Source organism: Grus americana, chromosome 5, assembly GCF_028858705.1.
Source record: "Grus americana isolate bGruAme1 chromosome 5, bGruAme1.mat, whole genome shotgun sequence".
Lineage (NCBI taxonomy): Eukaryota > Metazoa > Chordata > Aves > Gruiformes > Gruidae > Grus > Grus americana.
The window spans coordinates 945,296-971,692 of NC_072856.1; the positions used below are offsets into that span (position 1 = coordinate 945,296).

The 26,397-nt window shown below is 47.3% G+C and overlaps 2 protein-coding genes across 2 annotated transcripts; both read right to left on the bottom strand.

Moving 5' to 3' along the window:
- Nucleotides 1-47: 47 nt before the first annotated feature.
- On the bottom strand, nucleotides 48-6,068 carry KNSTRN (kinetochore localized astrin (SPAG5) binding protein). Its single transcript, XM_054827338.1, has 8 exons — nucleotides 5,950-6,068; nucleotides 4,755-4,887; nucleotides 4,548-4,604; nucleotides 4,219-4,318; nucleotides 2,409-2,523; nucleotides 2,030-2,091; nucleotides 1,807-1,881; nucleotides 48-479 (listed from the first exon to the last, which is right to left on the bottom strand). The coding sequence occupies exons 1-8, from the start codon at nucleotides 6,011-6,013 to the stop codon at nucleotides 348-350; spliced, it is 738 nt and encodes a 245-aa protein (XP_054683313.1). The 5' UTR covers nucleotides 6,014-6,068; the 3' UTR covers nucleotides 48-347.
- An 848-nt stretch (nucleotides 6,069-6,916) lies between these two features.
- On the bottom strand, nucleotides 6,917-25,848 carry DISP2 (dispatched RND transporter family member 2). Its single transcript, XM_054827339.1, has 8 exons — nucleotides 25,723-25,848; nucleotides 19,099-19,545; nucleotides 16,669-16,698; nucleotides 14,593-14,716; nucleotides 13,543-13,658; nucleotides 12,950-13,068; nucleotides 11,903-12,000; nucleotides 6,917-11,281 (listed from the first exon to the last, which is right to left on the bottom strand). Exons 1-8 carry the CDS (start codon nucleotides 25,800-25,802, stop codon nucleotides 7,862-7,864), a joined length of 4,434 nt encoding a protein of 1,477 aa, XP_054683314.1. The 5' UTR covers nucleotides 25,803-25,848; the 3' UTR covers nucleotides 6,917-7,861.
- Nucleotides 25,849-26,397: the final 549 nt, after the last annotated feature.

The window sequence follows — 26,397 nt, forward strand, 5'->3', positions numbered from 1 at the left end:
GGGGCCCGGAAGAAGGAGGGAGGCAAAGGGCAGCGGCGGCTGCGGGGCAGCGCGGTGCGGGGAAAGAACAGCGCGTGTCCGCGTCCTCCCGGTACGTTTAATGGGTTAAAAACCACCCAGAGTTACAACACGGTGCCCGACTGAAACAGAGCGAGGTGAGCGGCGAGGCCAGGGACGAGCAACAAGAGCAGCCAGCCATCGCCGCTCTCCCCCAGTCACCCGTCCCGTTCCTGCCCTGCAGAGAGCAGCGACCTGCTCATCGCAACATAAGAACTAGGTTTGCAAAGTAGAGACCACTGAGCTAGGAGTAAAACAAAAAAAAAAGTGTACAGTCCCATCCTTGTGCCTCACATAGCCAGGAGCAGCTCCAACTCATCAAGTATTGCTGAGCATTCCTTAATTTCTGCTTGAAAGGAGGAATGCTTCTCCATGGACTGGCGTTGCTCCTCTTCTGCCGATTTCCACTTAGCCATCGCCGTCTGTGTAGAAAAGTCAGCGTACACGACATTTTACTGACACCAAAGTACTGAGCAGCAAAGCCAAGTTCTAAAGCATTTGGACTCTTCAGTGGGATCCTGCCTGCCTTGACTGGGATGTCTTTTACCTTTGTTCCTTGAGGAAAACAGCAATTTATCTGTGACCAGAATTTAGGACATCTTATATAACAGCTATTTCATTAATTAGCTCTTAAGCTTCTTACAAAGAATTGTGGAACTGTAATTTAATTACTATTTTGATCAATATATAGACAGTATTATTGAAGCTGCTTGTGCTTGCATACTTCTCCCAGAGAGACTACCTGAGGTCACTGGGCTGCAACAGTCGCCAAGTTAGATCAAGCGCTCCAAGTTCCAGTGTAACAGCCAGACTGGTGGATCAGTGTTCTGCCAGTGGTGCTGACAGCCACCTGCAACGCAGCCTGGAAAACTCCCTTAGGAGAGGAGCTGGTCTAAGCAGTGGTTTTGGCAATAGTTAATTTTCTTCCTAGTAGCCAGTACAGTGCTATGTTTTGGATTTAGGATGAGAGTAATGTTGATAACACACTGATTGTTTTAGTTGTTGCTGGGAGAGCACAGCCAGGACAGCCGACCCAGGCTGGCCAAAGGGACGTTCCCTGCCACGTCACATCGTGCTCTGGATATAACGGGGGAAGCTGGCCAGGAGGCAGATTTGCTGCTCGGAAATGGACTGGGCACCAGGATTGTTTTTTTCCTTCCACATGTGGTGAGCAATTGCATTTGTGCATCATTTGTCTTATCATCATCATTATTATTGTTATTATTATTCTCTTCCTTTGTTATCCTATTAAACTTTCTTTATCTCAACCCATGAGTTTTTCCTCATTCTCCTCCCCATCCCCTTAGGGGGGATGTGAGCAAGCGGCTGCTGGTGTGTAGCTGCCAGCTGGGGCAAAACCACAGAGACAGCTCTGTTTCCAGTCCTGACATCCATCTTCACTTTGGAACTGATTCAGTGTAACTTGGAAGCTATCAGTCATTAATATCACTTTCACCTTCTACCTTGTTTCAAGTTCAATTGTACATAATTTAACTTGAAATGACCGACATGAGAATTAACATTGCTCCACCATAACCTTTGCTTTAAGCCCTCTATTTAGAAGGGGAGTGACACATACAGTTTCCTTAATGCACATATATTTATAACAGAAGATGAATACTGCAGGCTTTCACTGTCTAGCTCATTTGAAGAGCAGAGCAGGATTGGGAGGAGCAAAATAACCTTCAGAATCTCACTCAGCACCAGACGCTCATTACCTGGTTGAGTCAAACAAAGTCACAGTCTTACCTGAAGCATCTCCTTTTCTTTCGCAGCTGTTTGACTAAATAGCCTCAATTCTTCTATGAGCTTCTCAGTTAACAGCTGAAGAGCCAAAAGGAAAATAATTTAATATAATGCAAATAAATGCGAGTCTCAGCAGCTGTTTCCACGACATCAGTAGAAAAGGGCAGTAGCACACAGACCCCTCAAAGCCCATTGAACTCCTATTGCTATTTCAAAATTTTCTTACCGTTGTTTGCTTCTGGCACTCTTGTGTCTTTTCTTCCTCCTCCAAAATGTTGCTGCCTGTAACTAATTCATGAGATCTATTAGCAAACCTCTACTATACAGATAACTTTGCTTGTAGAATCTAACAGCTTTTCAGAGTAAAGAAAGACTAAATTATTTTCAAAGTTTATCAAGGACAGGGCCTAATACAGGAAGCAGATTTTTCTCTTAAGCTAGGAAAAAAAAAATTTAAAATTGCCTGGAGATACAGCAGAATTTCCTTAGCAAGGAAGCAGAATCCAAATGTCTTATGAACAGTCACATCACAGGGGAAAAAAAAAAAAAAACAACAGTTGCAAAGAGTGAGTACTAGAACAGTATGTGAAATGCGTAGTCCTTACCAGGATCAATGTTTCTGCTTTCCAAAATCACCATGCAAGTCTCCTGAAATTTCTTGAGCTTCTCAACTTCTTGTACCAGGCCTTCATTCTCCTCCTTTAACTCCTTTATAGTGCCCTGTCATTAACAGTGGTTGTAAGTGAATCAAGTTTCCAAGGAGATTTTCTTCTCATTAGTCAGTAATACCGAGTGTAACGCTAATGGCTTAACAAGCGCTCCACTAGCACCAAGAATCAAATCTTGTCCTTCCATCTCTACAACCACAGCCAAAGAATCTGTTGCAGATCCTTACTCCTGCTTCTTGACAGGATTAATACATTTATCACATCCACATGTCATAGCAATTACTAGAAAAAAAAAATCGATCATAGAGATAAATTCCTTTTAGGCAATCCTAACATATCTTTTCTTGTGCTCCCTCTCATATATATATGAATAATTCAAGAGTTTGATGCATTGCAGAGCATATAAACATTGGGAGGAAAAGGGCATCTTAGAATCTTTAAGCCACAGTATTATTCCCTACACAGTTCAGATATTACCAGGCAATCAGATAAGCTGATCAACCTCACAAGTTGAATGCAATTCTCCAAGAGAATCAATAAGCATGTGGATTAGGGTGATCCAGCTGATCATGTCAGAAGCTTTTTGAATGTTTCATAGGAGGTCTCAAAGGCTCTTAAAGAAATCAAACTGTGAGATAAAAGGAATGATCATCTCACAGATTAGTAACTGCTTGAAGAACTAGGAAATAAAGTGAGCTTTTACAACTGGAGGTTACCAGCAGGGCCACTTGCACATGACATACTGTGCCAAGTGCATCCTAGAGTGATCTCTAAGAGGTGGTGAATAATAAGGTGCTAATTCTGAAACTCAGCTTGATTCAAGAAAGTCAAATCTGTTTGAAACAGAATCCACTGAAGAGTCCCAGCTCTCTCAGCCTTTCCTCCAGTCCCTTAATCATCCTAGTGGCCCTTTGCTGGACTCTCTCCAGTATGCCTGTGTCTCTCTTGTACCAGGAGCCCAGAACAGGACACAATACTCCAAGTTTGGCCTCACCAGTGCTGAGCAGATTGGAAAAAACTTGCAGAAGAAGACAAAAACACTAAGAGATTAGGCAACAATATGACACAGTAGCACGTGAAGAAACATAAGCTTATATAAACTGAGCTCTGCGTTAAATACTCAGAAGAGAATGAGGTCACTGTCCCTCAAACTTAGCGCACAGCAGTGACCAAAATCCAAATAAAGTGTTCTTCATTACTAAAATGAGACCATGCACATTCCTGAACCCACATCTTCAATGATGTACATACTTTCACAGCACACTACGTGATGGGTTAACAAAGCTAGGAGAGATTGGGCGAAAGGAACAAGGGAATTGGATAGCTTGTCTACTGTATGTTCAGAGCTGCAGAAGAAAAAGAATTAATAGACCTCAAACCATCAGTGGCAAGTGATTGTTTGCAGTTTCTCTTGATGTAGCTAGGAAGCATCTGGCAATATCAAGGCTGTTTTAATAAAATTTCATGTGAATGTATAGGTGTGAACTTGAAATGTTCTCCCACAATGAGTTTAAAATGGAATTAGATCTCTGATGACTATTTAAGAGTGACCCGGATGCATTATCTGTCCAAATCCATCTGCAGCTCTGCTGATTTCCAGGTTCTAGCAGGTATCACGGGGTCAGAGGAGAAAAAAACCAGCCCACCCAAACTCTACTGACCTATCAAACTCAATCCTTTGATCTGACCCTGTAGGGATCAAAATACAAGAATTACTCAATGATTCACCCCCCACCCCTTTCCTTACCTGTGCTCCTGTTAGTCTGGAGTGTAGCTGCTGTTTGGCTGTTTCTAACAGCTGATTCTTGGTCTTCAGCTCTGCTTCTAGTTTGTATCTATTAAGAGGTCTGTAGAGTCAAACATCAAATATTCAGGGGCAAAAATATCAGTATTACACACCTCCTCTTTTACTTCCTCAAACACACCCTTTTTTGAAGCATTTGCTCTTGTTTCTGACCAAAAGCTTTGATCAGCAAACTTGGCCAGCAAGCTATGCATGGGTGAGAGCTCATCATAACCCTCCAAGAGGGAACATTACTGCACGAGGGCAACTAACAGAAATTTGAGGAAACGTACCCTCTCGTAGCTGTCTTCTTTGAAGGCGGTTCCACTTTCTTGGCAGATTTAGGCAACCTTAAAACACAGGTAAAATACAATTACCAGAAGACTACTGCATTCTTGCAGATTAACGAGTCTGTTAGTTTGACAATATCTGCAAAATGCTAAGTCATCTTTAGGACACTTGCCAAGTAATAAATCCATCAATATTTTACTTTCATTTACCCTTGGTTTGTAGCTTTGAAGACACCATCTGCTGGAATGTTTGAGCTAAAGTTAAAATTGGGATCTTTGTTGAACTCTAGATCTGCTGTTTTGCTGATGCATTGCTTCTTTGAAGGAAAAGCCATTTGCGTTTCTGCAAGAAAAAGACAACAACGGAAACGCTACAGCCTGCAAATGATCGCCATAATGCACAGAACTACTGCATCTCTTAAGCATTCAATTTGAGGTAAATCACAATTATGTCTGGCTAGAATGGACACTTCAAGGTAGTGACAACTAAGGGCAGTCTTCAAACTTCACCCAGGATTAAGTGTCCAAAACAAGCCACGGATAGCTTAGATGATAGGCAGTGTTAAAACACAGTTACCAGGTTAGCACTAATGAAAGAAAGTTTGAAAGTGATAATATAGGCACGGTAATAAAGGAGGTCTCAACATGAAGCAGACAGTATGCCACAGGTTTCCAAGCAAAGTTTTTCAGCACTGGAAGCAAAACAAACACGGCCCACTTGAAACTCTGTTAAGAGAGCTGCATATTTCAATTCACTGTGAGTAGATACACTTCTAAAATAACACTACAGAGAACTAGCTTTCTACATAAAGTTTATTTGGCTTTAAACCGCAGCTGCTTGAGTATATAAAGCTTTCTTCATATAGTGGATTTAGGAAGCTTTTCTTTTTCCCTACCCAAGTTCAGTATTTTTCAGACAACATACCCATAAGCACATTTCTACTAGAGTAACACGGCAGTTCCCACCGACAGACTAGCTCCCCGGGTTTTAACGCTCGCATTTCTACAGCGCTGTAGGCAGTATCAAAGGACTTCCAGAGGCAGGAGCTCCCGAAGGGAAGCGCCTTCAGGCTCCGAGGGCCGCCGCAGGCCATACACGCTCCTTAGGCCCAGCACCGGGGCTGAGCCGTGATGCGGCCAGCAACCGCCCACCCCGCTGCGAGGTGCGCGCTTAGCAAAGGCGGGCTTCACCCAAGCCTTAAATAGCGACAAAACAGCTGAATAAAGCCCGTAATTAGATTTCGCACCGGCCGCCACAGACCAAGGCGATATTGGAGCTCCCTAACAGACACCACTCCCCTCCCTCCCATCCCGGCCTAACCCGGACACCAGCCCCTCCGCCCCACGGAGGAGCGGGGCAAGGCTCCCTCGCCCTTCCTCCCTTCCTCCCGGAGAGGGTACGCACCTGCGGGCGGGCCGGCGCGGTGGAGCGCGGTGTAGACGGGGATGCGGGAGAGCTCCCCCTCCATGGCGGCCGCGCGCCCCCTCAGCCGCCGTTTGAATCGAACCCGCCGCCAAACGGCTGCGAGGCCCCGCGCATGCGCAAAAGCGCACCTGCGGCCGCGCGCTGGCCCCGCCCCGGCGCAGTGCGCGCGCAGCGGGGTGCCGTGTCGGGGTCGCGCGCTGTTTCTCTCCTTCGGCCCTTCCCTCAGAGAAGGTCCCTGGGCATGGTGGGTCCCCGGGCGGCTCTGACACCGCGTCCCCTCGCTCAGGGCAGCTGTCCGGCGGCGGGGAGGGTCTTCCCTGCCTCCTGCTGCCTCGCCCTGTGGCTTGGGCACCGCAGGCCCGGAGGTGGCCTTCGGGGGGGACTCCCTGCTGTGCCCTTGGGGCGCCGGTGCTGCCACTTGCCTTTGAGGTGGCTAGAATAGCCCTTCCATACTGTAAGGGGAAAGGAGGCATCCGTATAAAATGTTTCCCGGCTTTTTTAGCACTATTCACTAACACAGTTTTCACAACGGGTGAGAAGTCCCTCCGAAATAACAGCAGCAGCTTCAGGGAGCGAGAGGATTTCAGGCAGCGTTGGCTCGCAGCCCTTGGGGTTTCATTACCTGAACGCCCAGTATGAGACCTGCACCGTGGCAATGCAAAACTGAAATAAAACATTATGTAGTTCAAGCGTTGTTAATTAGCCTTAAAAGAGTGTATTCCTAATCAACATCAGGCGGTTGTGGCCTGTCTCCTGCGGAGCAGGGAAAACTTGTGGGTATCAGAAGGAGCAAATCTTTTTAAGATGTATGCTTTCCTTTTGCTGATTGTATTGGAAAATATATTAGGCACTGAAAAGATGAAGAAAATGAACCATGGTGTTCTTTCTCAGTGAAAATGAAGCATCACTCAGGTTTACGAAAGTTTGTCATAAGCATTTATTTTACGTCAACTTGTATAGAGAATGTTTTTTCTTTTTCAACAGATAAAGGCAAGGAAGTGTTAGTTTTCCTGTTTTTTCTGGTAGAGAAAAAAACCTACATAAAATTCAAGATTCACCAGATACGCAGATTTAAAAAAGTGACGTTTGTGGGGAATGCCTTGAGCGGAAACAAGCTCTGAAGACAACACACAAAGCACCCGAGTGACTGCGGGGACAGGGGCACTTGTCCCAAAGGGGAAATCTCACACTGAAAATCTTTGGCAGTACTGGAATTTCTTCTGATAAACTGAAATTGTTACAGAAAATAGGTTTGGGCCAGATTCTGCAGCCTCCTCCATAACCAGTAAGAGACTGTATCAACTCAAAAGTCTCAATGAGTTGGGTTTTTTTACTATCTATCTGAACTATTTTGACGACATCTGTGAACCTGCACTTCACATAGAGCAGTTTCTGATTCAGTAGAAAATGAAAGACTTACTTTTTTTTATTAACAATACACACTTCACTTGATACCTAGATTTTCAATAGTTGTGGGTTTGGGGGTTGGATTTTTTTATATTTTTTTTTACATGAGCTCTGTGTTGTTAAATATCTGGGGAGATTCATCTCATTATTTCTCTCCTACATGACCTTGACAAGAAAACAAAATCTAATCACCTTGTAGGAAACGACAGAACAGGTTTACTGAATAAGTTTTGCAGTACAGCTGTGAATATGGCACCAGACACCAGAAGGTCAAAGGGCTTGTACTCCATCAGGATTGATCTCACATCCTCTTACTAGGATCAGATTTGCTGGTTCTGTGAAAACACGGGTATTCACACAGCTGAAATACTAAGAAATAGTCTCAGCTCTAGGAGAGGTGGGAGGAAAAAACTGATATTTACAGTTCCAAGGAGATTTCGACTTCCCCTTTCCCTAGCAGTACAGTTTTGTTTTCTGCAAGATTTCAGCTGTTGTAACCAGAACTTTGTGCGCTAGATCGTTTGATCCAAACATCAGGCATGTCTGGTTGGCTGTTCGGTAACACCACTGGACCTTCGCTCCCTAATCCAAATCGATTTTTCCATGAAGAGCTGTTCTGCTGCGATGCTGCTGGAGAGATATCAAAGACAGTCTCCCTCAGGTCCAGCCGCAGGGTATCTCTCTTCCCGTTCAAGTAACCTCTCTCTGTTTGACTGTACGAATCAGACAGCTCTAAGACATCAGGACAAGAACTGGCTGATTCAGCAAGCTTTAGGCCTTGCTCAAAATCACTAATCGACGTCTCACTGGAGATGTTGAGCATGTCGAAAGAGCTGCCAAGAGAACAAAGGCATCTGTGAATTTTGTAGATGTCAGCAGCAGGGAGGTGGCTGTTGTCTGAGGTATAATCTGACTGCTGCTGGGCAGTGTCGCTGGAGCACTGTGATTTATTGAGCTGCCCTTCCTCTGTCATGCCAGCCGGCTGGATATGGTCCAGCCCAGACCCATCCCAAACTTTCGGACCGTACTTTCGACATCGACAATCTCGGCAGAGTCTCTCCCTGTGAATTTCTGCTCCTGAGCTGCTGTGCTTGTACGGAGAGGAAGTTTGCAGGGCAGGACACTGGCACAGGCCAACCTGCTGGTCTCCAAAGGTCTCCTGCAGAGTCTGTCTCTCTCTTTCAAAGGAGGGGTGCATTCCTAGTCTGGGGCATCTGTTTTCTTCAACTTGTGTGTCTTCAGAGAGAACTGATGGCCGGTTGGACAGCTTGCTTGTGGAAGTGCTGTTGTCAAAGCTGTCGCTGAGTTTTCTGGACAAGGGCTGGAGCTCGTATTGCTCGTTTGCCGTGTTGGACTCCTGGACCTTCCGCAACCGGTTTTGCTTCTCGTTCCCCCCACAGGCAAAGCTTCCGTTCAGCCCAGAGTCATCAGAATAGTCTTTCATGGTGTGGGCACAAGGCCAAAGGATCTGCCCACAGTTCTTCTCTGGGCCGAAGAAGCAGCACAGTGACTGGAAGAAGAAGCTGGCAAACCCACAGCCGATACACTTGATCATCATGATGAATATCCCCAACTTCCTGTATGCCAGGACTGTTGCGGGCAACATAATGACCCCTGCAGAGAAGAGAGCCGAAGCTGCCATGGCTGTGGCACAGCTCATCTGCTTCAGGGAGAAGGCCACTCGGCTCAGGCGGTCAGAATGGGGGCACAAATGATAGGAGATGCAGTAGTTGACGGTAAAGTCAACAGAGAGACCCACTGCAGCTGAAATGAAGAGAGACTCCACTGCGTTGAGCTGCCACTCCAAGAGGACCAAAAGACCAATGGTTACCAGGACAGTGCCCGCGATGGCAGTAACAGAGAAAACGCTAAGGAGAACATTCCAGGTCGTGAGCAGCAGCACCACGAAGGATATGGCTATGGAGAGCCCCATGACCACCATTGTTTCTGTGCTGAGACTATGCTGGAGGTTGTATAGCTCTAGTTTACTGGTAAACCAGCCATTCTGAAGCCCCACAGGGGCAGTTTTCATTTCCTCTGTTACCCAGAGGTCGATTTCCTCATAGAATTGTTTGGCTTTGCTGTAGTTGAAGCTATAGTGATAAATAGTTTGAAACTGCAGCACTAAGGCAGCAAGATTTCCCTCCCTGTCAAACCTGAGGCCCAGATCGTACGTTTCTGCCCCTTCCCTGCCCTGTTCCAGGAGCATCATTTTGATGCAGTGTAGGAAGACTTCGCTTCCGTAAGGGAAAGAGAACTGATTACAGCAAAGATTGAAGCTGTGGTCTCGCTGGGAGCACTGGCGACTGTCCATCCACCTGAGGAACTCCTCCATGAAGCACACAGTAGATTTCTGCTCTGTGTCGGGGTAATAGAAAGTTTTGTTCTTCACTTTTTGGCAGAATTCAAGGAGCCACTTCTGGGCATCGGGGTTTTGGATTGTGAAGGTGATGTCTGTCACTAGGGTGCCATTGCTTTTTGGATTGAAATGGTCCCCATTATCCACGGGCAGAATGCCCCATACTATCGTGACAGGCATACGCTGCCCTTCTCCATGCTCCAGCCTCTCAAACATGAACTGGTGGCAGTACTCGGAATCGTACCTCTCAAAGGGGTGGCTCAATCTAAACACCTGGACAGATGATGTCTCAAGAGTCGGGAGTTTGAGTTTGGGGTTGGAACAGGAGATGTACGCACCTCCTATCGCTAAGGCAGCAAACCAGCAGATCCAGATGTACCGAAACTTGATGACCCCACAAGGCAGAAGCTTTTCAAATAGCAGCTTGGAGGTTTCAGACAGCGTGTTCTGGAGACCCCTGAGAATGTAATGGAGGGAGAGAGCGACTCTCTTCTGGCCGGCGTTGTTCCAGTAGTCTTCTGGCTTGTAAATGCAGGTTGTTGCTATGTAGCGCTCATACAGCACAGCCGAAGAAGGAAGCCAAGTCATCATGAATACCAGATTCACCAGCACAGAGGTGCCCATGTAAATAGCGAAGCAGCGGATGGCTATTATATTGCTAATGTAGCTGGCATAGAAGGCAGCACCCGTTGTGAAGCAAGATGCCAACATGAGATACGCAAAGTGGTGCATGGTTTGACTCACCCACTGAGAGAGCCCAGCAGAAGGGTTCTGGCTCTTGCTGAGGTTCCAGAGGTCGAAGAAGACAAAGGTGTGGTTGGCACAAATGCTGCTGAGGATGATGACTGCTGTCAGGTTTACAAAAGGGAAGTAGGTGAATCTGAAGGCCACCTTGTACAAGAAGTAGGAGATCAATAAAGAACTGACGACAGCGAGCAGGACCATCAAGGTAATAAAGACTGAGCGTAAATAAAAAGAAATGCTTAGAAAAATAGCTAATATTGCCAGGACTGGATACTTAGTATCCAGTAAAAGATAGTGCTGGAATAATTTCTGTTTAAGGCCCAGGTCCATTCCAGTGATAGATGTGTAGTTATCAAAGAGATTCCAGGATTCAAGATTGTCTAAGTAGATCCCCATCATAGATGCACCTTTCCTTGTAGGCAAAAAGAGCAGGCTGTATTTGAGAGATGGCACTTGGTATTCCATTGTCTGGGGACTCAGGAAGTCTCTGTCGACCAAGAAGTGAAGTAGCTGGTAGATGGCATTGAAGCGGGTACATTTTTCTGGGACTTTGGCACACTGAGAGTGTTTCTGTCTCACGGTCTCAGGACCTATGCACGACGGAGTGAGGATACCTTTGTGGTAGTCTGGAGCACAGGCACGAAGGAGGGCCAGGGTATGGGAGATGTCTCCTTGGGTTATCTCCAAACAAGACGACCTGTTGTACAGGACAGCAATGTAGTTCCCCAGAGACCAGCTTGGGCAGCATTCGTTGGCTTCGGTACGTTGGCAGAGGTCTCTAAAATGAACGTGTGAGCGTATCTGAAAAACAGATGAGGGAGTGTCATGTCAGACCCTCTCTGCACACTTCGTCTTGCAGCCCCATAGTGTCCCTTGGTCCTTGCAGGAGTACTCCCCTCCAGGCGTACAAGCCATGGCTCGCCATCCTCTCAATGACAAGTTGCAAATACTAAAGCTATTGAAACATGCTAGCAAATTTTTGCAAAAATTAAGCCCTGCTCATTATTTATATGTTATAACCTCTGATTTGAAAATTTGGATCCCATGGCAAACACAGCTGATCCAATTAAACTTCCCACTTGCAAAACTTGCTGTCACAGTGTCCAAGATGATAGCTCCAATTCGGTAATTAGGTTCTGCTGCCCAAAATTCTCAGTGGCTTCTGATGGACACCTTTGGCTTCTGGACCAAGCGTCCATTTATTCTTGTTTAATGGCAGCTGCTACTTTGCAGCTGGACTTTAGTGACAGGTGGAATCATCCGTGTATTGCTAAGTAGGTGAAATGCTTTGGGGTCCTCTAGGCTGAAACCTGTTCTGTAGCTTATGTTATTTTTGTCTGGCTGCCTTTCAGCTAAAGATTAAAGATTACAGCAGTCAGAAAAGAGACAGCATGTATATATGTTCTTCCTGACATTACTAACCTTGTTTTGTTCAATTTGACACATGGACTGAATAGCTTGCAAGTTCCATAAGCTCCCAGCAGTTGTGGACATAAATACCAGCTGGGAATAGCTCTTTTCTGAAATAAAGAAGAAGGAAAAAAAATTAAAAAAAGGATTAGGTAATGAAGATGAATCAGCCAGAGTGTTTGGAGTAGACTCTCTGTGCATAGAAGAATGAAATAAAATATATATATCTTGCTGTCTGTATGACTGCTATGGAGGACTCCCTGAAGGGAAGCAGGTCACAAAGACAGTAGCTTGTAGTGAGTGGTAGCATCTGCCTTGTGTGATCTGACCTCTGCTCCTGGCCCATCTGTCAGCAGCAGGAGAGCAGCGTTGGGGCATTTTCAAAATACACTCTCCGTGCTGTCAGCATGCTTTTAGTGAGTGTTGGCATCTGGTTCTGCACCCCTGTTACAAGTGAGGGGCTCAAGTTCAGCCAGAAACTCCCAAGGACCCATGGGTTTGGTGTTTGACTGGTTTCAGAGGTGGAGTAGAGGCAGGGAAGGGAGTACAAATATCTGCACACTGTTCCTCTTTTTTCTACTTGCTCGTGTCCGTTTTGGGACAAATTTTGGGTGTCTTGGAGTTTTCCTCTTTTTTCTCTCCAGTTTTTACTGCCACTTAGATTTTTCAAGAATAAAATAAGGAACAGAGAGGGAGTGGGGCATAAGCCATTTTTTCAGAGTGTTCACTTTTGATATGGGGAAATGGTGAAAACATGAGTCCTTTTATTGGTGCTTTTAAGGCATATTTCTAAAGGGGAGAAAGAAGTATGGCAAAAATTTAAGGAGAAACAACTCTTCTCCAGAATTTCAGAATAAGCCTTTTCGACCACTCAGTTACAAAGTGCTGGAAGATCCCTGTCCAAAAGGTGGCTTATGTTTCACAGGGTGGTATTGTATGCACTGCTTTCTTAGAGCACTTTCAGATCATTTTCCCTGTGTCCTAAACCACCTTGGCAATTCTGTATTCTGTTGGGTTCTGGGTGTGTAATACTTACTGCCCCATCAGGATTTCACTCACCTGGGGGACCACAAAAGAAACCATCCGCTCCGTAGATTTGTTCCACCATTCTCCGTGTCCTTGCTTCTTGTTCTCCCTGAGCAGCCTTCTGTCCTCTGCTAGTGCCAATGCCATCATAGCTAGCAAGAGATCAGATTATTTGTGTAACTAGAGATGATCTGGCTATGAGTTGCGTTCACTGACAAGGCTCTGGTGCCACACAGAACACCGCTGCAGCAATAGGAGTCGTCATAGTCTTGAAAGAGCATTGCTTGGGTGGGAGCTTTTCGGTATTGGGTTGGCTGTGCCCCATTATAGGGATCTTCGTGAGACTAACTGAGAACTGCATCCCCTTGTGCAGACACGCCGAGTCCCCTCTGCAGTCTCTTAAAGGTAAACAGTGAAGTAAATGCATGAAGGGTTTAGAGCCTAATTCCCAGTTTCCAGAATAGGGAGCCCAAGGCCATTGCAGGCAAACAGACTAAACTCTCCAGTGCCTTGGTCGCTCTTAAGCATAGCATATATGTTGTAATTCACATAGATACCTTGAAACATTGAATCTATAACTTTACAGACAACATCTTCCTCAACCCCCCCAAACCAAACTCAAATACCTTTTCTTCTCAGCGTAAGGAGAAAGAGAAAAGGTTTTCTTGTAGCCTGTATGGCTCTCCACATTCCTCCACACAACGAGCTTTCTGCCAATGTCAGTGTCTCGCGGCTCGAAACCCTGCAGCCAAGCAAAAGGGTTTTGTTGTCAGCTTGCATTTAAGTTTAGCTTAGCTTTCTTTAATCCTCCTCCTAGACATAGAAACTATATGAGATTATCACTGCATCTTGGAGAGATACACAAATTGAATTTTCTGTGGAAATACCGCATCCCAGAGCTGACAGAAAAAAATATTTCTCCTTTCTTTCCTTTTTGGGCAAGGATGGCTACAATTCTCTCTCCCTGACCTCATAAGACTCTTCTCTTCAAGTAAAATAGTCACTTACAGAAATGGGAGTAATTTTCCTCTTCCTGGACAAACTCTCGTCTATTCTTATTTTCTCAGGATTCTTCCATTAACAAGAGACAGGGATGACTTTAGAAAACGTGGGATCCTGCATGGAAAACAGGCTCCTGTGCAGCAGCACTCAGAACAGGGCAATCTCTCCATTTCAAGACCCTCGCTCATGCACAGACTGTAGGATCCAGAGCCAGATCCTCCATCTAGTCTCCACCCAGCCTAGTGCTTTTGGGCAACCCCAGCCTTCCAGCAGTGGAAGGGGAGCAAAAGGAGTGATCTGGGTTTGTGCTGGCAGTGTCTGCACACCAGGCTGAGGGCACTAGCGCGAGCTGGCGTAGGCTGTGCTCTTTCCATGGTGTCAAAGGAACAGCAAATACTGTGCATTACTCTGACACTTCACGTTCACCCAGGAGGAACCTTGCTTTGGTTGCACGCTGTGAAGGTGTGGGTTAAGGACAGCAGATCACTGATAAACATGGTAATTTTTTCTACTGGCTTTAATGTCCTCCTTGATTTACTGTCCTGCCTCGCTGCCTCTATCTGCAGAGAAGGAAGGCAGCACAGGCTCATTTTGTATGGCAGAAAGAATTTATCAGTGGTTGGCCTGTGGATTTTCCTTATGTTCATGTTGACGTATCGTCTGTAGGGACTTACCATTAAGGGTTCTGAAAAGTCAGGCAAATTTCCAACAAGCAGGCCAGCTAAAGTGCAAACCACAGCCGTCACTGAACACAGCACCAGGACGGCTATGGGCCACTCCGCGATCATTTGAGAGTAACTGGAATCAACAGGAGAAGAAAAAATGCAGCTGTTAAGGCGCTTCTGCTATTAGCATGAAACCTGCTGTTGAACCAATGTACTGTTAGTGAAAGGAAGTAAAAGAATTAAGGCTTTCTGGTTTGAGCATTTATTTATTGAAAACCTTGGAGGCTCTAGTACAGCTCTTAATGAACATATTATACCTCCAACTGGATGTTTGCAGGCAATTCTAATTAACTCGGGTAATTACATTTTGCCTCCCTAAATTTTCCTGCTTTTTCAATCAGAAATAATAAAAGCCAGACTCTTGCATCCTAGGGCAAAATGAAGCTTTAAATATTTAACTTAAAAAACCGCATTTAAAAAGAGCTGCTTCCCTTTTTTTTCCCTCATTGTGTAATCTAAGCTGCCTAACAGTCTGGCCTGCAGATTTTCACCCTGTGGACCCTGAGAAGTCTTTGGGCTATTCTGAAGGGTCCCCTAAAGACAACTAACAAGTAAGTCCATTGTCATTGATCTAAATTCACTCACTATATAGGGGCCTGCCTTACTGTTGGGAAATGAATGGACATGTGCACAGCGAAAAAGGAGGGAAACCTGATAACCGATGTTAGGATTGCTGGCAGCATTCTCGGAGCAGACAAATGGCTTCTGCACTCGCAGGATGAGTGAATCTCACCCTGATCTCAGCCTCAAAACCAAATGCTGAACCTACAACAAGAGCATCTACAAATGCAGCAGACCAGTTTTCCTTCAGGGTTTGGAGAACACCTGCAAGCCCCCAGGCCAGGGCTGTGCCTGGAATATGTATCAATGTGGTACGGTGGCACACACATGTTTAATGACATTTCTATACAAACAAAACCCTTCCAGAGAAGCAGCTTACTCTGGCCAAAAGTATTTTTGCCAGTTACTTTTGTTCTTAAAAGCTGGTCTAAATCCAAGTTCCATTTCTCTTTTGGACAACCTGTGTCTCCCATAGGATGATCTATTAAAGTTCCTATCTCACAATTTTTTACCAGTGCAGGTTTTACTGCGTCAAGATTTTTGTCTTCCTCAAAAATATATATATATATATATATATATATATATATATATATATATATATATAAGGTATCAGAATGGGTTCCTGCTCCGGTTTGGCAGGTTCTAGGTAGTTCTTCTGGATTCTGGTGTGTTTCTGAAATATAAGAAATTCCTTGTTCAACCATCACCAGCCCTTCAAACAGCTTTTCACATGCCTTTTGGTCAGGCCTGGTATTTTTTTTCAATTTAAGGCTGCCTGTCACCTGTTTTCATAGGTGAAGTCTTTGCTATGAAAATAAACAAAAATTGCCCTTTATGCTTTAGAGTACCAAATTTCTGGAGGCTATTTTGGGTGATTCCATGTCCAATTACCAGAAAGAAAAAAAAATAAAATAAAATCAGATGTAGTATCTGATGATGGCAGGTATTTACTCAAACCTTCCAGAAAAGAGAGTTTACAAAAAGCAGCTTTTAAACAGAAGTTGAAAGCAATCAAATTATTTTAATTTTGAGAAATGTATTAAAAATGCTCTGTCTTTTGAAAATGTGAACTTATTTCATGGATGGGCTATCCTCCTGATTGCTCATCAGGTGGGCCAAGCTGGTTTAATCCTATACATAGATTTATATATACATGCATACATGCATATAGGATTATTATATACATATAAAAAGCTATTGTACTGATTAGAGCCAGGCACCTGCCCCCAGAACAGCTATCAAGACAGTGTTGCTATTCATGAATGCGGGTTAAATGGATCTCGCAAGCGAACCGAGATTTTTCCAAGCGGGCGGGAAGCCCTGAGCAGGGAGCGCTGCCCTTGCCTCTGAAGCTGGGCCTGCCGGGGATGGCACCAGCAATAACACTCTGCATTTCCTAATAGCAGGGTAGGAGAGCAATGATAATGGGGTAGAAGGACAGGAAGCTTTTGATAACAAACATACCTTTTTGGCATCCTGAAGGCTTTGTCATGTCTGCAGACAGGAAAAAAAAAAGATACATTCATTTATTATTTTCCTATGAAGCCCGGTGCTGGGCTGTTAGTGAGCGAGGTAACCCTTTCAGGGCTGTAAAGCCCCAAGCCAAGCCATTGCTGCAAGAGACCGGCACTACATGGATTAGCCTAATGAATGACAGAGCCTTTTCCTCTCCCGTTGGTATTTTAACCAAACAGGATGGGAAGACACGGAGTCACTCCTCCTTTTTGCCCCTCTGAGAAAACCCTGCAGAAAATAGTGGACATTATCCATGTAGAAATTGCACTGCAACTCTATCCATGAAAATCTATCTGTTTTAAGCACTTTCCTACTGAATTCTTAAATTGTTTCTTGACAAGAGCATACCTCTTTATTCAAATTCATCAGTTGGGCTAGCAACGTCTATAGATTGTTTTTATTTCCTGTTCCGCACAGCAAGGATTTTCCAAAAAGATGGCGCTCTCTTGTTTCCTGGGCCCTTCCAGAGACAGCGTTTGTACAGTCTAGAGGAGCAGAAAGCTGGTGGAGCTGCTCAAAACATTTTGCCAGGGTTTCCTTCACAGAGGAACATTTGTCATTCCTACTTGTAGGGCTCTGAGGAATGAAATAAAGCCACCTTCCCCAGGGATCCAAGGTTACGTGTGTTAATGAATCCCTGAGGGCAAGCTTTCCACTGACATCTTAACAGAAAAGCTGCACCTCAGTGGGCCACCATGTCTGAAGGACCTTTCATTCTGCTCTCTGTTTCCACTGAAACATCCCCTCGACATCTGTGCCAGCCTGGCACAGCTTTGGGTTGCAATGCAGCTTCCAGCAAACTGCTCCCAGCTGTGGCTTCCTCCTTTCTCCACACCCGTGCCAAGCTCAGCTCAGCTCAGTGAGTGCTCCCTCCTCCCTTCACCCTCCTCCTGCGCTCTTGGCTTAAACTGGGAGAAGGTCCTGCTGCTCTCCGATACCCGCGTGGGGCAGATGGCCCTGCTCCAGCGCGGGTAGCCAACCGTGACCCTGTGGCAGCTCATCCTTCCTCGCAGGTTGTTAGGAATGGAGGAAACAGAAAAGCAACAGAGTTCCCCAAGGAAGAGTCTCTCTCAGTGGCACGTGTAATAAATGATACTGTGTTTTCTTCATCTCATTAATGCTCTGTAGATTTGGGAGAGAGGGGAGCAAAGAAAAATCCTCACCAGATTATTAACAAGAGGTCTCATTCTGGCAGCACGCTGCCCATCCTGTGCTAATTCCCTCACAATAGCTTCTCAAGCAGATTTGCTTGGATTAAAAGCCCCATTCTAGCATTATTATGTTATCACTTTTCTGTCTGCGAGTGCTGCACATTCTGCCAGGGATTTGCAATCCAGCTGCGTTTTCTACTTAAACAACCTGTTACGGAGAATGCAGTTGACGATTTTGTTGATAGCGTACAAGCTAAAAAGGATCTGGGCTCCACTCCTCTGACTGCAATTGCTCTACTCTGCAAACACAAGCAAATTAAATCCTCTGTTAATGGCTAGAAAATGAGACCATAAAGAGCTTCTGTGCCTAACCCTGCACTGCTGTGCACAAGCAAGGAAGGAGTCCTGAGCCATCTTTTATCGGACTTTGGTGGCTACTGCTGTGGTAGCACAGGGATCAAGGTCTTTAGTGCCAACAGCAGACCCCAGAAGGCGCAGGCAGAGAGGCAGGATGATGCTGGCAGGCAGGAGCAGAGGCTGTGGGGGAAGCCCGTCCTGTATGCACCCTTACAGCGCTGCCCAAGAAACATCCACCACCCAAGCAAGTCACTGGGGCGCTCTGCACACAAATGGAGTGACTTGACCGATTCTGTCACGGACAGTACAGAATTTACACCCTCGTTGCTGCCCAGCCTGGAAAACCAAATAATCTTCCTCACTTTTGTATTTCTCACTGCTCAGCTGTAGCCAGTTCTTACTCTCTGCTGCCTCTGCTTTCCAGCACAGGCAGCAGCTTCGGTGGGGGCAGAAAAAGAAATTAACTCTGCTCTTATCACTGAGAAACTCTGCTAAGACAAACGATTAGCCAGCTGGATGTCTTGCATGCAAAAGGACAATATACAAAGATCAGAGAAGATGGGCATAATCAGAGCTGCGTGATCTGGGAGCAACTGAGCGACCTTGGCTTTATCCAGTGAGTCACCTTGAGAAGCAAACCCTGCCTCTCCCTGGTGTGGGAATGGCAGCTCTCTGTACACCTTCCACAGTGGTGGAGAGAGCAGACCGGATCCCTCCATGCATTTTGGGGCAGCTGTTGTCCCAAACTGAAGAGCAAAACCCTCTTTTGTGCATCCCCACTCAGCCCCTTCTTGTCCCCTCCTGCTTCCCACCACAAGGGTCAGGGGATGCTTTTGGAAAGCCCCTGAGCCACCCTCCGTGTGCCTCTTACCTCACTGTTACAACGTGATGCTGCACCGGCCGTCGCTGCCCGGGGGACCACTGTTTCCAGGGGGTTTCTGAGACCTCGCGGTGGGAAGCTGGTGCTGGGTCACTGCTGGAAAGGTGGGAACACAACATGGGCCCCTCGCCGTGCCCAGGGAGCGGGGGCAGGCCGTAGCTGCCTCGGGGATCCTGCTGGTTGCAGGGGTAATACAGGTGATGCTGCTGCGAGTCCTGGGAGCTCGATGGCACCTGGCCGTTGAACTGGGTGGAGACCGGCCCAAGCGTGTGGCTGGAGGAGGGCAGGTGGTCGCCCCCCAGCCTGGGGGATGCAGGAATGGGGCAGTGATGGACCGGGCAGATTCTTTCCCAGGAAGTGCCACTGTAGCTGGGCTCGGTGGTCCCGGTCTCTGGCATGGCGAGACAGGTCTGGCAAGGTCCTGCATTTTGTTTTTCTCTGTGAGAGAAAATAATGGTATGGTAAACCCCTCCTCTGTTAAAACAGCAGAGCAGTAGAAAGGCTACACAGGGGAATCGCATCCTGCAAACTGGAGGCACTCACAGGCCTCCCACACAACACGGGATGTAAAACCTCATCCGCCATTTGCTGTACCGAGAGCCAATACAGGGCTGAGCAGGATTACGCTTTTTTATAAAGACATCCACGACTCACTCAAGGATTCCAGTTGATGGACAATCCATCACCTCTTTCTCTGTCTGCTCCAAAGTTTTGAAAAATTGGTTAATATCCCCTCGAACAATTCTCCAAGATAATTCTCTGTGGAGGGGCAGAACACACTGGGTGGTGATAATGGCAGAGTCCTCCCTCAGGACCACAGAGTGATTGCATGTGAAGAAGACACTCAATTATCTGCGCTTCTTGGGAAGATGAATTTGTTTGATTGCTCTGCAGAAGGACTGGCTCTGCTCCACGTTGGGAGAGTAGGAGAGTGAATCATCCCTGGCACTAAACCTGAGCAGTGAACCTGATGGCACTGACGGTGTAACAGGGGCTTCAGCCTCCAGCCTGGCACATGCCCTACCGGCTCCCACGTCCTGCAGAGTCTCCACTGGGCTCTTCAGGAACATTTCAGACATACATCTCCCAGGGATGTCAGCAACAGATACTATTGGTCTGGGTATGTAGGAAGGGGATGGACTAGGATCTCTCAAGATCTTTTGAAGCTTGACCTTGCTCAATTTACTGAGACAAAACATTTGCGGACTTCAGTTCCCAAGTAATGAGGTCTCTGCAGGATATGCTTTCTTCTCTCCAAGGAATAAAAAAAATATCTCCTTCCTATAGTTCTTGATTTATGGAGCCTGAGAGATTTTGCTAGTTTGGAGAAAGTTTGAATAATACTGTGAGGGACTGGTTAGTCTGACACCAAAAACCCTTTCACACACAATACAGTGAGGTCATGCTGACCCCCAAAATGCCTTAGGAATCACTGTCTCAAGAGATGCAGCTGGCCAAGGTGTCAGGGAGTTTCAGCAGCACCCTGCAACCTGGAGCTCAAGAAGAAAGCATGATATGGAAACATCAGTACTCTCTGGTCCTTGTTCAGAGCACGTGCCATGGTGTTTACAGCTGACTTAATGTGTCTCGCCCTAGTGTCTGGCATCGAGAATTAAGTATGATGAATGATTCGGGCCAGCTAGAATCACAAAGTGTCTCAATCAGCAAAGAATTATGAGAGCTGGAGCAAGGCTGCAGTGAGATGAACTTTAGCCTGAGGCACCTGATGCGATGTGGGAAAAAATGAAGGCAAAATGTTTGAGAAGGGAATATTTTTGAAAAATTTCAGAGTCCCTCTCATTTCTTTTTCAGACAGCCACAGAAAAAGACAGAATTTTAGCAATTACAAGTCTCTGGAATTGCACCCAAAGTTAAATGGCACAATTATATCAACGACAAAAGGGATTTGAAGAATACTATTAGCTCAGTTTTGCTTGAAAAATCAGTATTATTTCCAGAAAGAAGGGCATACTGGCCTTGGAAGCTGGTGCTATGTACTTTCCAACATCAATTGAGTTTATCAACACTGAGAAACTATTTCTTGATTGTGCAAATCTCATGGTGAATATGTAACACTGGACAGAACAAAAAGGCTTTCACAAAGTATACTTTGAAGATGGTCAGGGAGATGCAGGAAGCATGCAATGAAAAATTCCTCCTCCAACACCCCCTCAGCTACAAAACCTCCTGGTGGGGAAAGCAGCTGACAAACTCCTGGATAGCACAGATTGCCTCCAGTTTTCATGCACATGAAAATATATTTGATTCTAATATATTTGATTCTAATATTTCACATGAAAGCCCATTCTTCTTGTTTACCATTTTTGCTGCAAAATACTGTCAAGTTCTGTTCTTCCCCCACATGTTGCCTTTTAACTCAGTCCCCTGCCTGCTCAGTGACTTCATATTTTAGAATAACTTTGGCTAGTTCAAATCATTCACTCGTGACTCTTCTTCATTATCTCCTTTTCAGACTAAACAATTACAGTTCTGTCAATCACCCTCCGGATATGAGTTGCCTTATGCTCCTCTCTCTCCAGCTCCATGACAATGTGACCTTGGTTATCCAAAATCTCCAGGGAAACCTGGAGCTCGCAGATAATGATCGGTTTGGATAATAACTGCTGGCAGTTCTGCAGATTTCAAGTCTTCACTTGCTATACTCCCAATCAGCCATAGTGCTAGCGGGCTCAACGTTTGATATGCTGAGGTCTGCACCAGAGACACGTGCTGGTCCTTGTTTGCCTGCAACCATGTCACTATTACTTTTCTGGGCCCGCAGGACCCTGAGCTATGCTAGAAAAATGGTTGTGGAAGGGTTTCTGATACCTGTTTACTGTCAGGCAGGAGAGGACGTGGGCAGAGCACCGCGCTGGGCTCTGCTTGCTACGCTGACATTAACGAGGACTAACATCAGGGGAAGAGAAACATTTTTTTTAACATTCATTCCCAGACTGAGCTGTGTCAGATATTTGACATCTTTGGGATTGAGTGGGCAGAAATGGTGTCTCAGCCATGAAAAGCCTACTGAGGCAGCCTGACAGCCTCCATTTTCTTCGTCAAGCTCAGCTGGATGCAACCAAAGAGATGCTGGGAAAAGAGAGGATGAGGAGGTGTTGGGCAAGGGACAGACTGGAGGTAACTGCTCCTGTTACCCACGGCAATGAGTTGCATTTCTCATGCTATTTGCTTCCCCTTCTCTTCCCTTGAGATGTCTAGACAGTATAACAATCCAATTTGTGAAACTGCCCGAGTCACTTTGAGTACAGCAGTGCTTTTCTGAGACGAGTACCAGGGCATAGGCAGCCTACTTCATGCGGGAAAACCAGCAGAAGGACAGAAGCTTCTTCCCACAAGAAAACAGGCAAGATAAGGTCAAGATTCCAAAGGAGACAGCTTTCTGCTGTTCCACCTCTGCTGGGATGCGGAGCAGTGGGAGGCACCACAGAGGCTGTGGCAGGAGCCAAGGGCTGAATGCTATGAGTGGGCTATCTCCCCCCGCAGAGACCAGCACTGCTGGTCAGGCACTGCTCAGACACTGCCCCGCAGAAGGCGGCAGCAGGATGTGGGTTAGCTGCCCACCTCCCCACCAGCCCGAGCACCAAAGCCCCAGCGAGAGCGTTTGCTGGGAGCATGCCGTGCTGGCTGCCTGCCCCTAACTCCTTCCCTCTCAGGACGGCTTCACTCTGCCACGGAGCTGAGCTCGGGTGGAGGAAGGTTTGCGGGGCTGGGAAATGACAGCATGAGGTCACTTTCCCTTTCCTCGGGCACTCCATTTCTTTGGCACGTCTCTGGTCCTGCTTGCCTCAGAGCCACGCAGCAGGAGAGCGTGTGCGTCCCTGAGAGAGGAGAAATGGGCCAAAAATACACAGCGTTTGGAAGGAATGGCTTCTTTATTTGTCTGCCTAATTCCACCCTCGTCCCCGATACCATTTCTATAAGTACTTCTTTTTTTTTAATAGAAAGATTATCTCACCCTTTGCATACTAAAGAGAGGATCAGGAAAGCAGCACTTTGCATATGAAAGATGGGAAACACCTACCAAGTGAATGGAGCTGTCTGATGCCTGAGTCAAACTACAACTTCTCCTGTTGACAGAAGAATCTCAAGGGGGAATAAAAACTAGTGAGAGAAAGGGCAAGAGTCTGTATCTCGACTACAACCAGAGCCCTTTTTCCCCAGAAACTTTGCTCAATTAGACATTAAGCACTGCAAAATTTCATTCATGAAAAAAAGAAGCTAGTTTTGGTTTTTTCCTTTTTTTCTTACTCTAGCAAGGTTTTGCTTGCATATCAGCTGTACAAGTTTTCCCAAATGAAAAAAAATATAAATTCTTTCTGAATTAAAACCACGTGCTAAAGGTCAGCTTCCATCTAGATTAATGGCTTTTTCTTTGAGAGCTGTAAATGACTTTTTAAGAATGGGTTTTTATAATGGAATTTAAATAGAGGTTTTCTCTTTGAACATACCACCAGCAAACCGGCAGTGGAGCTCTCGAGAAAAAAGAGCTGCTTTGCTTGTGTTTTCTAAGGAGATAAGAGTGCTTTTTCCAGGGATTAAGGAAGGGTTCATTGCGTTTCGCTCTCACCTCATTATCTAGCTCCCCTGTCTAGCTGACAGGGATTGACCGGCACCTCCTGAGCAATTCATCTCCTCCTTAGGTTGGGTCAAATTCTCGTGCATGGAAAAATTTCTGTGTAGTTGCCATTTGTTTTGCTTTTTTGCTCCAGCAGCAGGATAGTGCGTATCCTTGAGAAGACCTACAGTCTTTTTGTTAATGAGACTCCCGAGTATGTTAAATCATCGTGAAAAATTAATGAGACTGCAAAACTCTGCTTCCCACGTAGTCTGCCAAGAAAAGTTTAGTTTTCTAATCCTTTCCATTGACTCATCTGAACAGCCTTACCTTTATCCCAGGCAGCTACTGCTGCTGGGGGTGCAGGTATGTGTGATGGGATGCAACCAGATCCCCACCCAGCCTTCAGTGCCAGGATAGCTCTGCATGCAGTTTGCTCTACCTACACTGGCAGTGTAAAATGCGCTGGTAAAATCATGTTTGCTAAGCCTTGTTTTGAAGAAAAAAGAAATGAAATGAAAAGGGAAAGGAAAAGAAAACAACACCTTGCTGTCCCAGTCTGAAAGAGGCCAGAAGGAAGGTAGTGTTTTCAAACATCTCTGCTTTTCTGATGATGAATTGAGCATTGGTGATAAAGAGCATTGGCTAGGAGCAGAGAATGGGGACTACAGAGCTAACCCCTTAGTGGCTATATGAAGAGCGTAAAGAAGCATTTATGTGTGTGCACGCTCAGGAGTGAGACTGCTACCTTCTTGTACTTTATTGCCATAAATTTTAGTTCCTGAGTGAGCAGCATGAGTGAAATTCAAAATACACCTGTTTCAGATACCTTAACTCATCTCTAGAACTTTAACTCTTGCAGGCTGAAGCACTCATTTCAAAAGACTCATTTGCATGAGCAAGGATTACTCAGGCAAGCAAAGCTAACAGGGCTTCACGATAGCCCTAGCTGCACCGAATGCCCAGGATTTAACCAAGTGCTGGATTGTGTAACAGGCACCCAGCGAGCCCCGAGCTCCAAAAGCACACCGGCCTCCGGCTGAGATCTTCAGAGCTGCCTAAAGAGAAGTGACTGCCCCGTTGGTTCCCCCAGGCAGGTGGGGATGTCTCAGCACAAATATCTGTATCAGACGGAAGTGAAACTCTGGCTTTCAGAGGGAATTTGTGTGCTGTTGACCTCGGGGGGTGCTCTGACCAGACAGAATCTGAGGAGCTCAGAAGATGTCTTGCCTCCGGTCTAACAAATGGCAATGTGCTTGCAAATTTGGGGATGGCTCCTTGCCCGTGATCATGGCCTTGTTGACGTTTCCAGAAAATGACACTGACTGTGGCTGCCAACCTGGTTTAAGACACCAGGTAAGGGAGCATATGGCGCAGGGGGGAGAGGATGAAGGCTGCGGGGTTTTACAGACGAGATCTCTGGAGTGAAAACCATGCTTGCCCATAGCCTAGCGCAAAGAGGACGCTGTCTGAGACACGCTGAGCTTCACCAACAATAGCTAACCCATTGCTGCAGAAGGGAGCGCTCACCATGTTGCAGCATAAGAACCTGCCAAGGATGCCAAGCCAGGCAGTCGCCCCCCGGCACGGTTGGCTCCGCGTGGCGTGCCTGGCCCCACGCAGTGACAACCAGGGCCCCGACGGGGCAGCACACATCTCCCAGCCCCAGAACCGAGGGGCGGGCGGTGCGGCAGGCAGCGAGGGGCTTTGCTGCTCCCTCGGTGGGAGGACGGGACGCACCTCGGCGGGGCCGGGGGGCCGTGCCCAGCTCCGCACCCCACAGCCCCGGGAAAATCCCGGCGGCACCGGCCACCTCCGCACCCACAGAGCCGGGGATGGCGGCAGGGCGGGAGCTCCCACCCGCCGGGGCACCGGCTTCGCAGCGCCGGCTCGGCCCCGCCGCACCGGGCACAGCCCGGTCCCGCCATCTGCCCCGCCGCACCGGGCACAGCGGCGCCGCCGGCCGCCCCGCCCGCGAGGGGATGGCAGCGCCCCGCGTCCCCGCCACCGGTCCGGCGTCCCGGGACCCGCGCTCTTACCTGGGCGAGGCGGGGCTGCGGCCGCGGCGCGTCCCCTCGGGCCGCTGCTCCCGGCGCGGCGAGCGCGGCGCGGCCTCCATGGCCGGCGGCGGAGCGCTGTCCGCAGCCCGCGGTGCTGAACGCTCCCGGCGCGGCGGCAGCGGCGGCAGCGCCCCGGTGCGGTTCCGCGCGGCGCTTGCGCGGCCGCGGAGGCGGGCCCGGCGCGGGCGGCCAATGGCCGCGGGGGCGGGGGCGCGGCGGGGGCTGCGAGGGGAACCGGCGAGCACCGAGCCCGGGCCGCCCCGCTGCTCCCTCCGCCCCCGGGACCGACCGGGATGGGATTGAGCCGCAGGGTCCAGGGCAGGAGCTCTGGGGCGCATGGCGGTGCAAGGAGGCAGGGTCTTCTTCAGGCCTGGGAATGGACCAAACGGCCTCGCCCGGCCCCAAAATCCTTCTCCCGTCCTCACCCCGAGCGGCACGCAGTTCTGATGAACTTGTGGGGGTGCAGCAAGGGGGGCTGCAGGTTCAAACTGGGCACAAACCCCTTTGGGTGACAGGTGCCTCATCTCAACAGTTGTGTTTCTGCTTTGGCCCACAGTGGGGAAGCTCCCAGAGGCATTCCCAGACCTGTGCGGCAGGTGTAGGGCAGCGTTTTGAAGGGTGTGGGTTCACCCTCTGGATTTTAGCAGCATTACA

Bases quoted from the DNA above. Each gene is read 5' to 3' on its own strand.
- DISP2 (XM_054827339.1), bottom strand. From the start codon at position 25,802: ATGGAGGCCGCGCCGCGCTCGCCGCGCCGGGAGCAGCGGCCCGAGGGG. The intron at 13,069-13,542 runs GTATTTGAGTTT...ATCTCTTGCTAG, and splicing joins CCTTACGCTGAGAAGAAAAG to CTATGATGGCATTGGCACTA. The intron at 12,001-12,949 runs GTGAGTGAAATC...TCTTTATTTCAG, and splicing joins TTTCTTTTGTGGTCCCCCAG to AAAAGAGCTATTCCCAGCTG.
- KNSTRN (XM_054827338.1), bottom strand. From the start codon at position 6,013: ATGGAGGGGGAGCTCTCCCGCATCCCCGTCTACACCGCGCTCCACCGC. The intron at 4,888-5,949 runs GTGCGTACCCTC...TTTTTCTTGCAG, and splicing joins CCGCGCCGGCCCGCCCGCAG to AAACGCAAATGGCTTTTCCT. The intron at 4,319-4,547 runs GTACGTTTCCTC...TTGACTCTACAG, and splicing joins AAGAAGACAGCTACGAGAGG to ACCTCTTAATAGATACAAAC.